The 19301-nt window shown below is 45.3% G+C and overlaps 1 protein-coding gene and 4 non-coding genes across 5 annotated transcripts in view; 2 read left to right on the plus strand and 3 right to left on the minus strand.

Annotated features, from left to right (window-relative positions):
* Positions 1 to 1090: 1090 nt before the first annotated feature.
* On the minus strand, positions 1091 to 1162 carry TRNAQ-CUG. The gene has a single exon. It is a non-coding gene; the product is annotated as a tRNA-Gln (tRNA).
* A 2029-nt stretch (positions 1163 to 3191) lies between these two features.
* Positions 3192 to 19301, plus strand: part of LOC120988746 (transcription factor HES-2-like) — a 100923-nt gene continuing 84813 nt past the window's right edge. The window contains exon 1 of the mRNA XM_040416405.1: positions 3192 to 3284. Coding sequence (XP_040272339.1) covers positions 3192 to 3284 — 93 coding nt within the window. The remainder of the gene's footprint in view (positions 3285 to 19301) is intronic.
* On the minus strand, positions 3519 to 3590 carry TRNAQ-CUG. The gene has a single exon. It is a non-coding gene; the product is annotated as a tRNA-Gln (tRNA).
* TRNAT-AGU lies at positions 8205 to 8278 on the plus strand. Its single transcript has one exon. It is a non-coding gene; the product is annotated as a tRNA-Thr (tRNA).
* TRNAQ-CUG lies at positions 11744 to 11815 on the minus strand. The gene has a single exon. It is a non-coding gene; the product is annotated as a tRNA-Gln (tRNA).

The following is a 19301-nucleotide window of genomic DNA, read 5'->3' on the forward strand; positions in this document are numbered from 1 at the left end:
GCCGTCTGCAGAACACGGATACCGGCCGTGTATATTCCGCATTTTGTGGAACTGAACGGCTGGACCTTAACAGAACAGTCCTCTCCTTGCGGACAATAAAATGAAATATTCTATTTGTTTGCGGAACGGCCATTGAGTGAATGGATCCGCATACGGGCAGCAAAAACATGGAATGGACACGCAAAAAGAATACGTTCGTGTACATGAGCTCTTCAAACACAAGAATTCCATGAGTTATCCAGGAAATGATACATTATTACATTGGCAAGGCTATCACCCCCGCCGATCGGCTGTTTCAGAAACCGCCACACTCACCGGAGCTCTGGTGAGAGCGACGGACCCCCATCAGCTCACCAGGCACAGCGCCGTACATTGTATAGCGGCTGTACTTGGTATTGCAGCTCAGCCCCATTCACTTCAATGGGGCTGAGCTGCAACTAGGCCAGATGAACGATGTATGGTGACATCACTTGGCCTAGGAAGAGGCTGCAGCGGGGAAACCCGGGATCCCTGCTGATCTTGAGGATAGGTAATTTATATAATTTACCAGATAACCCCTTTAAAATTGCCCAGTCAGGACAGGCATCAACCTGATATATGTCTGGTAGATGGGCTCCTGAGGGTGTTTGAGTCTCCTGGCTTGATTTTGTGATTTCAGTTTTCAAGGCTGTATTCAGTGAGCTGATTAAATGAAAAGTTATGGTGAACTTAGTAAAAAAAACTTTTTTTTTCCTCATTGTGAAATACGAAAGCTCATAACCGGGTAGAAAGGTAAGTGTGCATAACATCATTCCGGCACTTATCTCCATAAAAACAGATGCTTTATTGATCCGTGATTGAAAATGCCATCCGTAAGTATAAAAGTGGTGATTATAACAGACCTACCAACAACAACCAACCTATCCTTACTCACGGTCTTAACCGGAGCCAACACGGAGGTCTGAAGCACCACTCTGATGTATGGGGAAGATTATGGGATTATAGCCAGGGAAACATTTATCTATATCTGTAAAATGTAATCACGTTGAATAGTATTGTACTATAAAAACAAGCAATGTTAAGAAAGTAATAAAGAAGAATTTCAAAATGTAGGTCCCACCGAGATTTGAACTCGGATCGCTGGATTCAGAGTCCAGAGTGCTAACCATTACACCATGGAACCTTTGCCTATAGAAGGGCATGGTTGGAGTTGGAGTTGGAGTTGGAGTTGGAGTTGGAGTTGGAGTTGGAGTTGGAGTTGGAGTTGGAGTTGGAGTTGGAGTTGGAGTTGGAGTTGGAGTTGGAGTTGGAGTTGGAGTTGGAGTTGGAGTTGGAGTTGGAGTTGGAGTTGGAGTTGGAGTTTTACAATAGCTGGAAAGCCGCAGGTTGGCCATGCCTATATTAGGCCATAAGTCTTCTCAGGTCCCAAATGATCATGATAATCATGCAGACTTCGGAAAATCATTTTCTAAAAGCAACTTGGGATAACTAACTGGAGCCTTCCAGGGTAATCATTATACAACACCACACGATAAAGTAGGCCCTTGTCTAATTCAAACTTCTCCCAGTCTCATAGAAATTGACTGCACTCAGATGGTAGAGATGCCTTTAACATTTCTCTATCTTGAGAACTCACTGCTTGATAAAGAGGTCTAATTAAAGCATCAGTCTTTTGACTCCAGATCATTCACTTTGAAGATATAGAGCAACTCTCAAAGGACCCTAAAGCGGCAGGGTATGCAAACATGTCTGCTACAGCTTCGGGACCTCCTCCAAAAGAGTCAATAAGTCGAGTTTCAGACAAAGCTACTTGGTCTTCAACTACAGCAGTCATGGCACACAAAGGTCCTACTCCCAGACTTGGTACTTCTTCCCATTCATCCACTGCTTCTGGACTAGGTAAGCCCGGCCGTTTTGATAGAGTATCTGCCCCAATGTTCTTAGGCCCTGGTTTATACTTGAGTGTGAATTGGTAGTTGGATAAAGCTGCCAACCAGCGATGTCCTGTAGCATCAAGTTTAGCGGTTGTCAAGACATAGGTCAGTGGATTGTTATCTGCTCTTACTTCAAATGTAGCTCCGTATAAGTAGTCCTGATCAGGTAGGGTTCTTCGGTTCAGAATCCACACATAGGCGAATTATTCCAGATTTTTTTCCTTAAGACCACAATAGATGAGGCATAGGGACTTTTACTATCCACGATGATCCCTTGATCTTTCATTTGCTATAGAGTTTGTCTTAACTCATCAACATCCTTTGGAGCAACTCTCCCAGAAGGGAGTAGAATCAGTCAATCGGAAAGTGTGTTGAGCACTCTTAGCACAACCTACATCTGCATCATCAATGGAGAATACTTCTGATAATTCTGACAACTTCTGTGTCAATCGCTGATTCCACGCCTCTGGTAAATGTGGATCACTCAAATCAAGATTGAGATTAGGGATTGCATCTCTGATTTGAATCCTGCACACTTCAGCGTATGGATTTACTCCAAGCACAGGGTAGCAGCGCATTCTAGTATGGTCCAATTACGATCGGGTGCGGTGGACAATTCCTCACTGACACACGTGGATAACTCCACTTTATTCCTCCAGTCCTTTCCCTTCAGGATCACCATCCAGCCATTCTGGTTAATCATTTCTTCAGGGGTTTCCATAAGGACATAACTCCCCCCTTCAAGCAAGTCGGGAGAAATGCTGGAGGCTACTCTCAGAACTCTCTCTCCGCTGGCAGGAACTTCTACGTTTCTCTCAACAATATTATATACTGTTCCATGTCGATAGCCAGCAGACAGGGCATCACAGAGTTCTCGGAGATCAGAGGATATATTCACCGGCCGAACTGCAGGGTTCCAATCTCTTCCAAGAAACTTCTGAAAAGCATGATGCACTGCGGAACAATTAGTGCCAAGTATCACAGGAGCTGCACTGGAATCCCCTGTGTCAGGACAGACAAGGGCTGTAATCTTCATAGGAGCGACACTCTGATCTTCTAATTCAGGAATAGCTAAAACTACTAGTAAGCTCCCATCCACAGGATATGAAAAGAGCCCTTTAAGGAGCATGAGATGCTCCAATGCTAACATCAGGGGGCCTACCTGGGTGAAAATAAGGGTATGTCCGGGTTCAGCTTTAAACCCAGACAACCCCTTTAAGGACACTGACTACCCTACCGATGATGGCCAAGTGGTTACACTATCAATATGTCTGAACAATGTCTCTTGCCGCAGATTCAAATCCTGTTCATGTTATGCATAGTAATTTTTATCATTTTACAAGGCATGTGGCATTGGTAGATATCAACCAGGTAGGTAGAAGAGCTCCTGATGGCATACGAGTCTCCTGCCTTGATTCTAGAGTTGCTATTTCAAGGTGTATTCAATGAGCCGGTTGAATGCGAAGTTATAGTGAAGCTAGTCATTTTTCTCATTGTGAAATACAAATGCTCATAACTGGGTTGAAATGCAATCACATTGAATAACATTGTACTGTAGAAAACAAGCAATGTAAAGAAAGTAATAAAAAAAAAAATTAAAGGGTTAGGTCCCACCGAGATTTGAACTCGGATCGCTGGATTCAGAGTCCAGAGTGCTAACCATTACACCATGGAACCCTTGGTGCTCATACTTGTTGACCCACCTCCAGAGCTTGTCATAGTGTATGCGCCTACTTACAGGAGCTTTAGAATAGTTCTATAAAACATTACAATCCATACTACTACTTTCAAGCCTGACTTCACCTTTGACAGCCCTCTACAGATATTACCTTCTTCTATATACTGGCGTCTCCTGCCAGTATAAAGGTTCTATTTGTTTGCGGAACGGCCATTGAGTGAATGCATCCGCATACGGGCAGCAAAAACATGGAATGGACACGCAAAAAGAATACATTCGTGTACATGAGCTCTTCAAACACAAGAATTCCATGAGTTATCCAGGAAATGATAGTGATAACCTATCCTCAGGATAGGTTATCATTATTACATTGGCAGGGCTACTTGTCTTATCACCGCCGCCGATCGGCGGTTTCAGGGAACCGCCACACTCACCGGAGCTCTGGTGAGAGCGACGGACCCCCATTAGCTCACCATGCACAGCGCCGTACATTGTATAGCGGCTGTACTTGGTATTGCAACTCAGCCCCATTCTCTTCAATGGGGCTGAGCTTCAACTAGGCCAGGTGAACGATGTATGGTGACATCACTTGGCCTAGGAAGAGGCTGCAGCGGGGAAACCCGGGATCCCTGCTGATCTTGAGGATAGGTAATTTATATAATTTACCAGATAACCCCTTTAAAATTGCCCAGTCAGGACAGGCATCAACCTGATATATGTCTGGTAGATGGGCTCCTGAGGGTGTTTGAGTCTCCTGGCTTGATTTTGCGATTTCAGTTTTCAAGGCTGTATTCAGTGAGCTGATTAAATGAAAAGTTTTGGTGAACTTAGTAAAAAAAAATAATTTTTTTTCCTCATTGTGAAATACGAAAGCTCATAACCGGGTAGAAAGGTAAGTGTGCATAACATCATTCCGGCACTTATCTCCATAAAAACAGATGCTTTATTGATCCTTGATTGAAAATGCTATCCGTAAGTATAAAAGTGGTGATTATAACAGACCTACCAACAACAACCAACGTATCCTTACTCAAGGTCTTAACCGGAGCCAACACGGAGGTCTGAAGCACCACTCTGATGCATGGGGAAGATTGTGGGATTATAGCCAGGGAAACATTTATCTATATCTGTAAAATGCAATCACGTTGAATTGTATTGTACTATAAAAACAAGCAATTTAAAGAAATTAATAAAGAAGAATTTCAAAAATGTAGGTCCCACCAAGATTTGAACTCAGATCGCAGGATTCAGAGTCCAGAGTGGTAACCATTACACCATGGAACCTTTGGCAAATGTTGTGGCTAACGCAACTCCAAAGTTGGTCATAATAACAATAACAGTTTGTAAGGCTGGAAAGAAGCCCTTTGTCTATCCAGTTCAGCTGATTATTATTCAAGGTGGGAATAAATGAGGGCATGATGTGGCTCTGTCTGTAGCCTTCAGGATAAGGAACAAATATGAGGAGCAGGTGAGATGGAGGGAAAGATAAATAGTTTGAGGGTACTTCAGGAAGTACCGGGGTGACAACTATCATAAGAAGAGACATTATTTGCCGTAACAATTTCTTTAGTTACCTATAGTTCTGATTCTATTCTGGTATAATTCGATTATGTGCACTTAAAGAGTTGCTGGGGGAGGGGGGCCTATTCAAAAATTTGCTGTGGGGCCCAGTCATTTCTACTTATGTCACTGGCTGGTGTCATATTCTGTAATCTGTCAGAAAGTTGTGTATGTGGTTGGAGGAGTTTACATGGGTCTGGCATGATTGGCTGAAGTCAGGAGATCATCTGCCAGTTTGTCTCTCACGTTGATCATGAAGGGTCCCACATAGGATGGATTGGCGGCATACCAGCTGATGTTTATCTTCTGTGTATGGTCGGCGTGAGCATTTCAGGGTTGGGCTAACCCCTTTAAGATGAAACAGCATGACCCCAAAACATGTTGTGCAATCAAATGACTTATTCCAGGTGAGTCTTCTCCATAGGGCAGAGCTGCTACTGCTGTTTCTTCACTTGGCTTTCCTTCTTTTATAGCTAAGTGCCTGAGTAATGGTTATTCTACCAATGTGGCATCACCTACCAAGGTGGGAAACAACAAGACCACTAGACCCAATGTCATGCCTTTAGACATCTACTATGTGTGCTAGTATTCATGCTGTTTTAGCTGCAACTAGTGGTTGTTTATGCTAATACTTTCTAGTTAGTTAGCATTTAATATTAGAGCGGTCTTATGCCAGCCACCGTAACCGCTCCCTCTGACCTTGCAGACATCATCAGCTCAGCCCATAGCGGCCACCCTCTTTTCCAAGATCAGTGAAAGACATACAGCATCCATTACCATTCTCCTCACCCAGTCTAACGTGGCATCACTGGTATGTAAGATTGTCTAGTTTAAGATTGCATCTTCATGTACATTCATATGATATACTATATGTTTCCTGTATTTTATGCTCATGTTCTACTGTGATGTGTTAGCATATTGCCATGTGGTCATTCACTATAGTATGTACATCCCTTTCTTTCTGTTCTCTACTTCACCCTACCCTCACAATCATTGGCTGATAGTACTGAAGCTCCACTGGACTATGGAAGTCACGCCGACTTGACTTACATGGTCCAGTGGAGCCTCAGAACTACACTGCGTGCAGAATTATTAGGCAAATGAGTATTTTGACCACATCATCCTCTTTATGCATGTTGTCTTACACCAAGCTGTATAGGCTCGAAAGCCTACTACCAATTAAGCATATTAGGTGATGTGCATCTCTGTAATGAGAAGGGGTGTGGTCTAATGACATCAACACCCTATATTAGGTGTGCATAATTATTAGGCAACTTCCTTTCCTTTGGCAAAATGGGTCAAAAGAAGGACTTGACAGGCTCAGAAAAGTCAAAAATAGTGAGATATCTTGCAGAGGGATGCAGCACTCTTAAAATTGCAAAGCTTCTGAAGCGTGATCATCGAACAATCAAGCGTTTCATTCAAAATAGTCAACAGGGTCGCAAGAAGCGTGTGGAAAAACCAAGGCGCAAAATAACTGCCCATGAACTGAGAAAAGTCAAGCGTGCAGCTGCCAAGATGCCACTTGCCACCAGTTTGGCCATATTTCAGAGCTGCAACATCACTGGAGTGCCCAAAAGCACAAGGTGTGCAATACTCAGAGACATGGCCAAGGTAAGAAAGGCTGAAAGACGACCACCACTGAACAAGACACACAAGCTGAAACGTCAAGACAGATTTTTCTAAGGTTTTATGGACTGATGAAATGAGAGTGAGTCTTGATGGGCCAGATGGATGGGCCCGTGGCTGGATTGGTAAAGGGCAGAGAGCTCCAGTCCGACTCAGACGCCAGCAAGGTGGAGGTGGAGTACTGGTTTGGGCTGGTATCATCAAAGATGAGCTTGTGGGGCCTTTTCGGGTTGAGGGTGGAGTCAAGCTCAACTCCCAGTCCTACTGCCAGTTTCTGGAAGACACCTTCTTCAAGCAGTGGTACAGGAAGAAGTCTGCATCCTTCAAGAAAAACATAATTTTCATGCAGGACAATGCTCCATCACACGCGTCCAAGTACTCCACAGCGTGGCTGGCAAGAAAGGGTATAAAAGAAGAAAATCTAATGACATGGCTTCCTTGTTCACCTGATCTGAACCCCATTGAGAACCTGTGGTCCATCATCAAATGTGAGATTTACAAGGAGGGAAAACAGTACACCTCTCTGAACAGTGTCTGGGAGGCTGTGGTTGCTGCTGCACGCAATGTTGATGGTGAACAGATCAAAACACTGACAGAATCCATGGATGGCAGGCTTTTGAGTGTCCTTGCAAAGAAAGGTGGCTATATTGGTCACTGATTTGTTTTTGTTTTTTTTGAATGTCAGAAATGTATATTTGTGAATGTTGAGATGTTATATTGGTTTCACTGGTAAAAATAAATAATTGAAATGGGTATATATTTGTTTTTTGTTAAGTTGCCTAATAATCATGCACAGTAATAGTCACCTGCACACACAGATATCCCCCTAAAATAGCTAAAACTAAAAACAAACTTAAAACTACTTCCAAAAATATTCAGCTTTGATATTAATGAGTTTTTTGGGTTCATTGAGAACATGGTTGTTGTTCAATAATAAAATTAATCCTCAAAAATACAACTTGCCTAATAATTCTGCACTCCCTGTATTGTTCACCCGGTTGGCGGTCTGGCCCCCGCCTAAGGAGATTTCAGACTAAATCGGCAGCACCAACCAGTTACTTTTTCCAGTTGGCCTTCATTGTGGTTGCTCCAAATATTGGTGCAACCTTAACAGGTGAGTTTAATTTAACCCACCTTTGTTTGGACAACACTGTTTATTTGACATACTCACCCTATGAGCACCTTTCTCTCCCCGTGGCCATTTTTTGCTGAATCATTGGCTGAAGCAGTGACCGAACTCAGTTGGTGATTGGCTGAACAGGAATCTCCAGGCAATTTTTGAGTTGGGACCAAGAAGCAGGAACCAGCAGGATGCAGTAATCTTAGAAATAGCCTGGGCAGTGACCATTTTGGATATCAAGTGTAGTTATGATGATAATGAGTGTTTTAGATGGGGAATGCAGTATTATATGGACACTGCCAGAGGCGCTGTGGCTTAGTTGGTTAAAGCGCCTGTCTAGTAAACAGGAGATCCTGAGTTCGAATCTCAGCAGTGCCTATTCTTTTCGACAATTTTTTTTTTTGAATGAACATTCATGATACACATTCAACTTCTTTTCATCTCTAAAATGGACTTGTAAGCCCAGAACCCTGAGATGCCCTTACTTCAGCATGTTGTGCATATTGACATTAGTTTCAAAGAACGTCCCTGGTCATCCTGCTTCTCACCTAACCTTATCGGCTCCCCTGTTCTACTGTAACCTGACACTGCCCTGTTATATACTACGAGATTGGCCTTTTTTACACAAAGCGTATATGCAATCCGTATATGTCGTGTATTTTCTGTACTGGAATCTGCTGCTAATGTTAATGAATAGGGCTACCCCCAGGGGCGTACAATGTCCCTCAGTATTTGAAGTTTGCAGCATGTCCTAGATTTGCTTCCAAATACACCAATTATAGTCTCTGGAAGAACATCGAAACGCAGGAAGGAAAGAATATACAGTACAGACCAAAAGTTTTGACACACCTCATTCAAAGAGTTTTCTTTATTTTCATGACTATGAAAATTGTAGATTCACACTGAAGGCATCAAAACTATGAATTAACACATGTGGAATTATATACATAACAAACAAGTGTGAAACAACTGAGAATATGTCATATTCTAGGTTCTTCAAAGTAGCCACCTTTTGCTTTGATTACTGCTTTGCACACTCTTGGCATTCTCTTGATGAGCTTCAAGAGGTAGTCCCCTGAAATGGTCTTCACTTCACAGGTGTGCCCTGTCAGGTTTAATAAGTGGGATTTCTTGCCTTATAAATGGGGTTGGGACCATCAGTTGCATTGAGGAGAAGTCAGGTGGATACATAGCTGATAGTCCTACTGAATAGACTGTAAGAATTTGTAATATGGCAAGAAAAAAACAGCTAAGTAAAGAAAAACGAGTGGCCATCATTACTTTAAGAAATGAAGGTCAGTCAGTCAGCCGAAAAATTGGGAAAACTTTGAAAGTAAGGGCTATTTGACCATGAAGGAGAGTGATGGGGTGCTGCGCCAGATGACCTGGCCTCCACAGTCACCGGACCTGAACCCAATCGAGATGGTTTGGGGTGAGCTGGACCGCAGAGTGAAGGCAAAAGGGCCAACAAGTGCTAAGCATCTCTGGGAACTCCTTCAAGACTGTTGGAAGACCATTTCAGGGGACTACCTCTTGAAGCTCATCAAGAGAATGCCAAGAGTGTGCAAAGCAGTAATCGAAGCAAAAGGTGGCTACTTTGAAGAACCTAGAATATGACATATTTTCAGTTGTTTCACACTTGTTAGTTATGTATATAATTCCACATGTGTTAATTCATAGTTTTGATGCCTTCATAGTCATGAAAATAAAGAAAACTCTTTGAATGAGAAGGTGTGTCCAAACTTTTGGTCTGTACTGTACATGTAAATCTGGATGAATTACTGAACCAATACTGAAGACAATTCAGATAATCAATAGGACATTCACTAGAAAAATCAGGATCCACATTCAACTTCAATTTATCTGTAATATCGTCTTCTAAGCCCAAGGTACCATCTATAGATACCCCTACTTAACCATGAAGCACCCATTGACATTAGTTTGAGAGAACACCCACCTCCATCTTGCTTCTCGCCAACCTTACCAGCTATCCTGTTCTACTGTAACCTGACACCCAACCTGTTATGTTCTAGGAGATAGCAGCAAGATGACCCCCAGCTTCTATACCTGCCCAGATGTTCTGCTCTCTTTATAATCCATTCGTCCTCTGATCTCAAAACCGTTTGTCTTGTCAGAAAGACAAAGTTAAAGAGAGGCCGATTTCCAAAAGATCTCTATATTGACTGTCCAATGCAAAAAAAAAGTAGGGTGATTGATCATACATCAACCAAGATGGCAGTAGAAACTCATGACTGGATCTTAAAGGGGTTGTCTGGGTTCAGAACTGAACCCGGACATACCTCCATTTTCACCCAGGCAGCCCCCCTGACTTGAGCATCGGAGCAGTTCATGCTCCGATGCTCTTTTTTGCCCTGCACTAAATCGCGCATGGAAAATGCATTTTCTGGAGTTCCGGTGACGAACCGGCTTTCCATGGGGCTGCCAGGAAGCCCGGTGGTGGGCGGGCTTTAGTGCTGCCCTAGCCAGTAAAATGGCTAGGGCAGCGCTAAAGCACGCCCATCGGAGCCGGTGACGTCACCGAACACACTGCTGGGCGGAAGCTTCCGCCCGGCATTGTGTTATTGTAAACAAAATAGCCCGTGCCCTGCGCTATCTAGCGCAGGGCAAGGGAGCGCATCAGGGCATGAGTTGCTCCAATGCCAACATCAGGGGGGCTACCTGGGTGAAAATGTGGGTATGTCCGGGTTCAGCTTTAAAGGGTTTCTATCACTTCGTATGACATAATTAGCTGTCAGACACTAGCGATCTGCTAGTGTCTGCTCTGGCCAACCATCCTACTATAATCACTTGTGGCGCAGCGGTTTTGCTAAAAAACTAACTTTTATAAATATGCTAATGAGCCTCTAGGTGCTATGTGGGCGTCATTAGCACCTAGAGGCTCCGTCTACCTTCATACACAGCCGCCGCCCAGCGCGTCCCTCCAGCCCGCCCATGTCCTCCTCCGTGTGACGCAGCGGACAAGTTCTCGCGCATGCGCCGTGCGCGGCTGTATTCGGCGCATATGAGATCTCAGCTCGGAGCGGTCAGACATTCAATGCGCATGCGCCGAATACAGCCGCGCATGCGCATTGAATGTCTGACCGCTCCGAGCTGAGATCTCAAATGCGCCGAATACAGCCGCGCACGGCGCATGCGCGAGAACTTGTCCGCTGCGTCACACGGAGGAGGACATGGGCGGGCTGGAGGGACGCGCTGGGCGGCGGCTGTGTATGAAGGTAGACGGAGCCTCTAGGTGCTAATGACGCCCACATAGCACCTAGAGGCTCATTAGCATATTTATAAAAGTTAGTTTTTTAGCAAAACCGCTGCCCCACAAGTGATTATAGTAGGATGCTTGGCCAGAGCAGACACTAGCAGATCGCTAGTGTCTGACAGCTAATTATGTCATACGAAGTGATAGAAACCCTTTAAACCGAGACAACCCATTTAAGGACATTGACTACCCTACTAATGATGGTCAAGTGGTTACACTATCAATATGTCTGAACAAAGTCTCTTGCCGCAGATTCAAATCCTGTTCATGGTATGCATAGTAATTTTTATCATTTTATGTGGCATTGGCAGGTATCAATCAGGTATATGGTAGGTAGAAGAGCTCCTGATGGCATACGAGTCTCCTGCCTTGATTCTAGAGTTGCTATTTCAAGGTGTATTCGATGAGCCAGTTGAATGCAAAGTTATAGTGAAGCTAGTCAATTTTTTTTTCCCATTGTGAAATACAAATGCTCATAACTGGGTTGAAATGCAATCACATAGAATAACATTGTACTGTAGAAAACAAGCAATGTAAAGAAAGTAATAAAAAATTTTTTTTTAAAGTTTAGGTCCCACCGAGATTTGAACTCGGATCGCTGGATTCAGAGTCCAGAGTGCTAACCATTACACCATGGAACCCTTGGTGTTCAAACTTGTTGACCCACCTCCAGAGCTTGTCATAGTGTATGCGCCTACTTACAGGAGCTTTAGAATAGTTCTATAAAACATTACAATCCATACTACTACTTTCAAGCCTGACTTCACCTTTGACAGCCCTCTACAGATATCACCTTCTTCTCTATACTGGCGTCTCCTTATGTAATAGAGAAGCCTCTGAACCTCCTCCGACATCAAGGCTGGAGTGAGACATCAGCTGAATGGGAGCAGCATGGCAGGTATAGTTTGTGAACGAGAACTTCAGACACTGATGATACTGAATACAAACAGTGACCTCTGAAGGCCAGGAGGAGAAAGAGCAAGTATCTGAAGAAAGTGGTGGATTATTGCACATTTTGATCAACTATATCAGGCATGGCCAACCTGAGGCTCTCCAGCTGTTGTAAAACTACAACTCCCACATTGCCCTGCTGTAGGCTGATAGCTGTAGGTAGCCTGGGCATGCTGGGAGTTGTAGTTTTGCAACAGCTGGAGAGCCTCAGGTTGGCCATCCCTGAACTATATGAAGTCAAGTAAGTGCATTAGCAAAACTAGACGTAATTCCACAGGTTCCTCATGGTTCTTTATTCTCTATTCCCTTAAAGTTGTTGTCTAGGATTTAGATGTTAATGGCCATTCCGCATGATATGTCATCAGTATCTAGTCAGCGGGGGTCTGACACCCCACACCCCCACCAATCAGCCGTTTCTAGTCAACCAGAAGTAGGAGGAACTGCACAGCCTTGTCCATTGTGTAGATGATTGAGGTGGTAACTGCAGTTCTGCTCCCATTCACTCCAATAGGAGTTTCAGTTACCAGTTCTGTCCACAACACGATGTACTGGGCTGTGTAGTTCTAACTCCTACTTCCAGTGCAAGAGCTACAACAAAACAGCTGCTCAGGCCCCCATTGGTCAGATATTGATGGCCTATATTTCATTGCCCTTTGCGATCACTGTGCGGTGTAAATGACACGTTAAAGCGGTTGGTAAGTAAAAAAGAAATGAAAATAAAGTGTTAAAAGTGCTACGCATTTCGAGAGTCAACCATGTCAACAAATGAATAGAACCACCACGACTAATATAGGGATAAAACAGGAAGTGACAACACAAGGGTCAGCCCATAATTGTAATACAAACTCCGCCCACAAGCAAATCATTCATAATTTGACATCATCAATAGTTTTATTCAATCCAAAGGGAACTAAAGTATTTAAATAAAAAAATCCAAAAAGACCCCTGAGGGTATGAAATCTATTGTTAATAGAGTCGTCAATACGTTCTAAAATAATTAATCGAAAGGTTGGACGTCTCCTTTTTATGGGCTGACGAAAAATGTCTTGAGACACTGTGATTGGTAACACCCTTTAAGATGTTAGATCTATGTTTGTTTCTACGCAATCTCATGCTCTGTACCGTGCGGCCTACATGTTGCAGGAGATAGATGACACATGTTAATGTGGTTGTATGAGAAAATTTAAAATCTTGGACCAGCCATAAAATATCTTTTAAAAAAACATCTTATACTACGATCTACACAGTGATTGGCTGCAGCGGTAATGTACTGTATGCCGGCAGGTGACTGCAAATAACGTCAGAAGCACCGGACCAGCTCCACAGAGAACGGTGCTGGAGAAAGGAGTGTAAGGCCCCTTTCACACGGGCGAGATTTCCGCGCGGGTGCAATGCGTGAGGTGAACGCATTGCACCCGCACTGAATCCGGACCCATTCATTTATATGGGGCTGTGCACATGAGCGGTGATTTTCACGCATCACTTGTGCGTTTTGCGTGAAAATCGCAGCATGCTCCTCTTTGTGCGATTTTCACGCACGGTTGCTAGGAGACGATCGGGATGGGGACCCGATCATTATTATTTTCCCTTATAACATGGTTATAAGGGAAAATAATAGCATTCTGAATACAGAATGCATAGTAAAATAGGGCTGGAGGGGTTAAAAAAAAAAAAAAATTATTTAACTCACCTTAATCCACTTGTTCGCGCAGCCGGCATCTCTTCTGTCTTGTTCTGTGAGGAATAGGACCTTTGATGACGTCACTACGTTCATCACATGGTCCGTCACATGATCCATCACCATGGTGATGTATCATGTGACTGGCCATGTGATGAGCGTAGTGACGTCATCATCAAAGGTCCTTTTCCTTTTTTTAACCCCTCCAGCCCTATTTTACTATGCATTCTGTATTTAGAATGCTATTATTTCCCCTTATAACCATGTTATAAGGGAAAATAATACAATCTACACAACCTTGAACCCAAACCTGAACTTCTGTGAAGAAGTTCGGGGCTGGGTACCACAGTCAGTTTTTTATCACCCGCGTGCAAAACACATTGCACCCGCGCGATAAAAACAGAACAACGGAACGCAATCGCAGTCAAAACTGACTGCAATTGCGTACCTACTCGCGCGGGTTTGCCGCAATGCACTGGGACGCATCCGGACACGTTCGTGTGAAAGAGGCCTACGTTTTCTTTTGTTATTTTAAGACATTTTGCGGCACTTATATTATGTCTGTTATTATCCAGCACAGTAACTGCTGGCCTCAGCACTGTCCTGCATCTCATGGCCACAGCACTGTCCTGCATCTCATGGCCTCAGCACTGTGCTCCATCTCATGGCCTCAGCACTGTCCTGCATCTCATGGCCACAGCACTGTCCTGCATCTCATGGCCACAGCACTGTCCTGCATCTCATGGCCACAGCACTGTCCTGCATCTCATGGCCTCAGCACTGTCCTGCATCTCATGGCCTCAGCACTGTCCTGCATCTCATGGCCTCAGCACTGTCCTGCATCTCATGGCCTCAGCACTGTCCTGCATCTCATGGCCTCAGCACTGTCCTGCATCTCATGGCCTCAGCACTGTCCTGCATCTCATGACCTCAGCAGTGTCCTGCATCTCATGGCCTCAGCACTGTGCTCCATCTCATGGCCTCAGCACTGTCCTGCATCTCATGGCCACAGCACTGTCCTGCATCTCATGGCCTCAGCACTGTCCTGCATCTCATGGCCTCAGCACTGTCCTGCATCTCATGGCCTCAGCACTGTCCTGCATCTCATGACCTCAGCAGTGTCCTGCATCTCATGGCCTCAGCACTGTGCTCCATCTCATGGCCACAGCACTGTCCTGCATCTCATGGCCTCAGCACTGTCCTGCATCTCATGGCCTCAGCACTGTCCTGCATCTCATGGCCTCAGCACTGTCCTGCATCTCATGGCCTCAGCACTGTCCTGCATCTCATGGCCTCAGCACTGTCCTACATCTCATGGCCTCAGCACTGTCCTGCATCTCATGGCCTCAGCACTGTGCTCCATCTCATGGCCTCAAGCACTGTCCTGCATCTCATGGCCTCAGCACTGTCCTGCATCTCATGACCTCAGCAGTGTCCTGCATCTCATGGCCTCAGCACTGTGCTCCATCTCATGGCCTCAGCACTGTCCTACATCTCATGGCCACAGCACTGTCCTGCATCTCATGGCCTCAGCACTGTCCTGCATCTCATGGCCTCAGAACTGTGCTCCATCTCATGGCCTCAGAACTGTGCTCCATCTCATGGCCTCAGCACTGTCCTGCATCTCATGGCCTCAGCACTGTCCTGCATCTCATGGCCACAGCACTGTCCTGCATCTCATGGCCTCAGCACTGTCCTGCATCTCATGGCCTCAGCACTGTCCTACATCTCATGGCCTCAGCACTGTCCTGCATCTCATGGCCCCAGCACTGTGCTCCATCTCATGGCCTCAAGCACTGTCCTGCATCTCATGGCCTCAGCACTGTGCTCCATCTCATGGCTTCAGGTCCTCCATCTCATAGCCTCAGGTCCTCCATCTCATCTAGATCAGGTCCTCCAAACATCGTGTCTCAGGTGTCCTCCAAACTGTTTCTGCTGTTGTCTCTCCCAGTACCATTGGGGAGATTTATCAAAGTGGTGTAAAGTAGAACTGGCTTAGTTGTCCATAGCAACCAATCAGATTTTATATTTCATTTTCCAATGGAGCTGTGAAAAATGAAAGGTGGAATCTGATTGCTTGCTATGGGCAACTAAGCCAGTGTACTTTACACCACTTTGATAAATCTCCCCCTATGTCTGTTGCCCTCCAATACTATGGGCCTCATTTATCAAAACTGTCTTAGTTGCCCATAGCAACCAATCAAAGCGGACCTTTCATTTCCCTTCAAGTGTTCTGAAAAAATGAAAGGTGAGCCCTGATTGGTTGCTATGGACCACTAAGACAGTTTTGATAAATGAGGCCTGTGCACTGTGCAGACCCTAAACACTAAGCATCCTGGGTCCAACCAGAAGTCTTCCCCCAGTTTATATGAATTCATATTGTCAGTTTACCTCACATTTTCTCAGCAATGTACGACCAGTTTTATTAAAGTTCTAAAAAATCTTCACATTTTAATAAAAATAATGTGTAATAATAATTCACCACTTTTTTACCAGATACCTGCTCTTTCTCCACGTGGCCTGCAGGTGTCGCTGTTGTACAAGGTTTTGTCAGGGTCTGATGTTCTTGTCCACCAGCTATAGCCTCCATGCCGCTCTCATTCAGAAGCTGCAGTCATACCCCAGACTTGATATCGGCTCAAAGGCTCCTCTGTTACATAAGAAATGCTAGTACATAGGAGAAGGTAATAGTAGAGGGCTGCCAAAGGTGAAGACAGGACCAGTGGTACTTCGCTGTGTCCCGTCACAGGTGGGCGCGATGATGTCATCAGGCACACATGCGCAGGCAGTGATTTACTACCTCATAGGCCTCAGGCCTACTAAGCGTGAGGCATATGAGGGTGATACGAGGCAGGGCAGGGAACTATCGGCTTCCGCGCATCGCCACAATACCCAACTGCGGAGCGGCAGCAGCGGATCTAATCGCAAATGGCGACAAGACTAAAAAGTCTTTTTGAACAATATACCGCCTAGGCCGGTTCAGTGCTGGCCAGGTGAGAATACCCCATTAACGCCACCACACAATAGCTATGTCCCTTTGGTTCTCACTTCATAATAGAATTTCGTGCCTCCACACAGTAGTTATGCCCAGGGGCTGACTGGAAACTTATAGTGGCCCTGGGGAAAAAAAAGTGGCCCCCAATGTTGTAGATGGGTCCAAATTGACAGCAGGTGGAGCAACACAAGTAGATGGGGCCAATACAAGTTGGCAGGGTCAGTAATACCATTGTGCAGCACAGAATACCAGTCCACAGAACCAAATGCCACAGGGCAGCACAAGATACCTCCCAGAAGCTGTCCCTCTGTGGTGGCCATCAATAGCTGCCATGTTCAGTCCTCCTACTTCAGTTGTCTCCAATATGGATCTGGAGCAGGGGGCTTAGGAGGTGAGATGTGGGTCCTAACACCAAGCCAGCACTACCTTCAGCACGATGCCTGGACTTCCTCTAATAATGATCCCTATAGTTCTATCATTAGTATTTACTCGGCCACCGGCAGTGAGGAGTTCATGGGAGGCCCTATAGGCATAGGCGTGCGCACGGGGTGTTCCGGGTGTGCCTGGGCACACCCTAATCTCACCTCTGTGCTCCAGCACTGCCGCCTGCCGCAGCTGCCTCTTGAACCCCGGCTGCCCCGCACACTCGCACAGCTTCAATGACATCTGCTCGACCGCTCCTGGGGAGTCCTGTGCTCCGTGTCCTGGCGGCCGGCTGCGTAACGTCACTCACTCCGACGTCACGCGCCTGCTCCGCTGGAGGGAGGCCCACTGTCCCAGTAAGTTAGTAATAGTAGTACAACTACAAGTTTACAACACTTTACATAAGGAACGCGGCTGGGTCTAACAATAGTTGCCGGCCAGAGGCCTCCACCCCCTGTTGGGGTCACTGTCAGGGACACTGTTTTGGGGGGGGGATCTTTGGATGATGACACATATATAGCACAAGATGCTGCTATATATGTGTCATCCTCAGATCCCCCCCAGCATCTGTGGAATATGACACTGTTATGGGGGATCTGTGGATGACACTGTTATGGGGGGGGATCTGTGGATGACACTGTTATGGGGGATCTGTGGATGATGCACTGTTAATAACAGTGCGTCATCCACAGATACCCCCATAACAGTGCGTCATCCACAGATGCCCCCATAACAGTGTCATACACAGATACCCCCATAACAGTGTCATCCACAGATGCCCCCATAACAGTGTCATCCACAGATGCCCCCATAACAGTGTCATCCACAGATGCCCCCATAACAGTGTCATCTACAGATGCCCCCATAACAGTGTCATCCACAGATGCCCCCATAACAGTGTCATCCACAAATCCCCCATAACAGTGTCATTCACAGATGCCCCCATAACAGTGTCATCCACAGATGCCCCCATAACAGTGTCATCCACAGATGCCCCCATAACAGTGTCATCCACAAATCCCCCATAACAGTGTCATCCACAGATCCCCCATAACAGTGTCATCCACAGATCCCCCATAACAGTGAATCATCCACACATGCCCCCATAACAGTGCGTCATCCACAGATGTCCCCATAACAGTGTCATCCACAATTCCCCCATAACAGTGTCATCCACGGATCCCCCATAACAATGTGTCATCCACAGATCCCCCATAACAGTGCACCTGCGCACTGAGGAGAGACTGAGAGGAGGGGAAGATCCGCGGAAGCAAGCAGAAGACGGCACAGCAGACGACTGAATAGCTTCTTTTGTAAGTAAATTATTTTATTATAGTGCTGAAACTGCTTTAAAACTATAAAGAAAAGTTTTGGAGAGCATTTGTTTCTCTCTTTCTCAGGTCTGAAGCCAAACCGAGGAAGAAAGGAAAACTCCTGAAAGCTTCTCTTTATAGTATTAGGTGAGTACAATACATACCGCAGTACTCTCGGATTCTGTAATCTGTTTTATATATACTTATTTAGTTTTTTTTCAGTAGTATGATTAAGTGGTGAAAATTATTAGTGCCCCCCCCATTTTTGACTGTGGTATCTTATGTGCCCCCCCTATATATTGTTCCTAGAGTCGCCACTGCGCAGAGGCGGAGTCACGGCAACGCTAGGGTGAGGCCCGGCCTGTGTGTATATGTGTGTGTGTATATATATATATACGGGGCGTGTGTGTTTGTACTTTAGGGTGCACACCCTAATGCAATAAGCTGCGCACGCCTCTGCCTTTAGGCATCGGTCCACAGGGAAAATTAGTCCACCCTTGGTTATGCTCCCCTCACAGTAAGGCCTAGTTCACACAAACGTTTTTTTTTGAGGGTGTACGGGCCGTTTTTTTGTGGTCCGTATACGGTCCGTATACGGAACCATTCATTTCAATGGTTCCGCCAAAAAAACGGAATGTGTTCTGTATGCATTCCGTTTCCGTTTTTCCGTTCTGTTGAAAGATAGAGCAAGTCCTATATTTGGCCGCAAATCACGTTCCGTGGCTTCATTAAAGACAATGGGTCCGCAAAAAAATCGGAACACATAC

Source organism: Bufo bufo, chromosome 1 (assembly GCF_905171765.1).
Source record: "Bufo bufo chromosome 1, aBufBuf1.1, whole genome shotgun sequence".
Classification (NCBI taxonomy): Eukaryota; Metazoa; Chordata; class Amphibia; order Anura; family Bufonidae; genus Bufo; species Bufo bufo.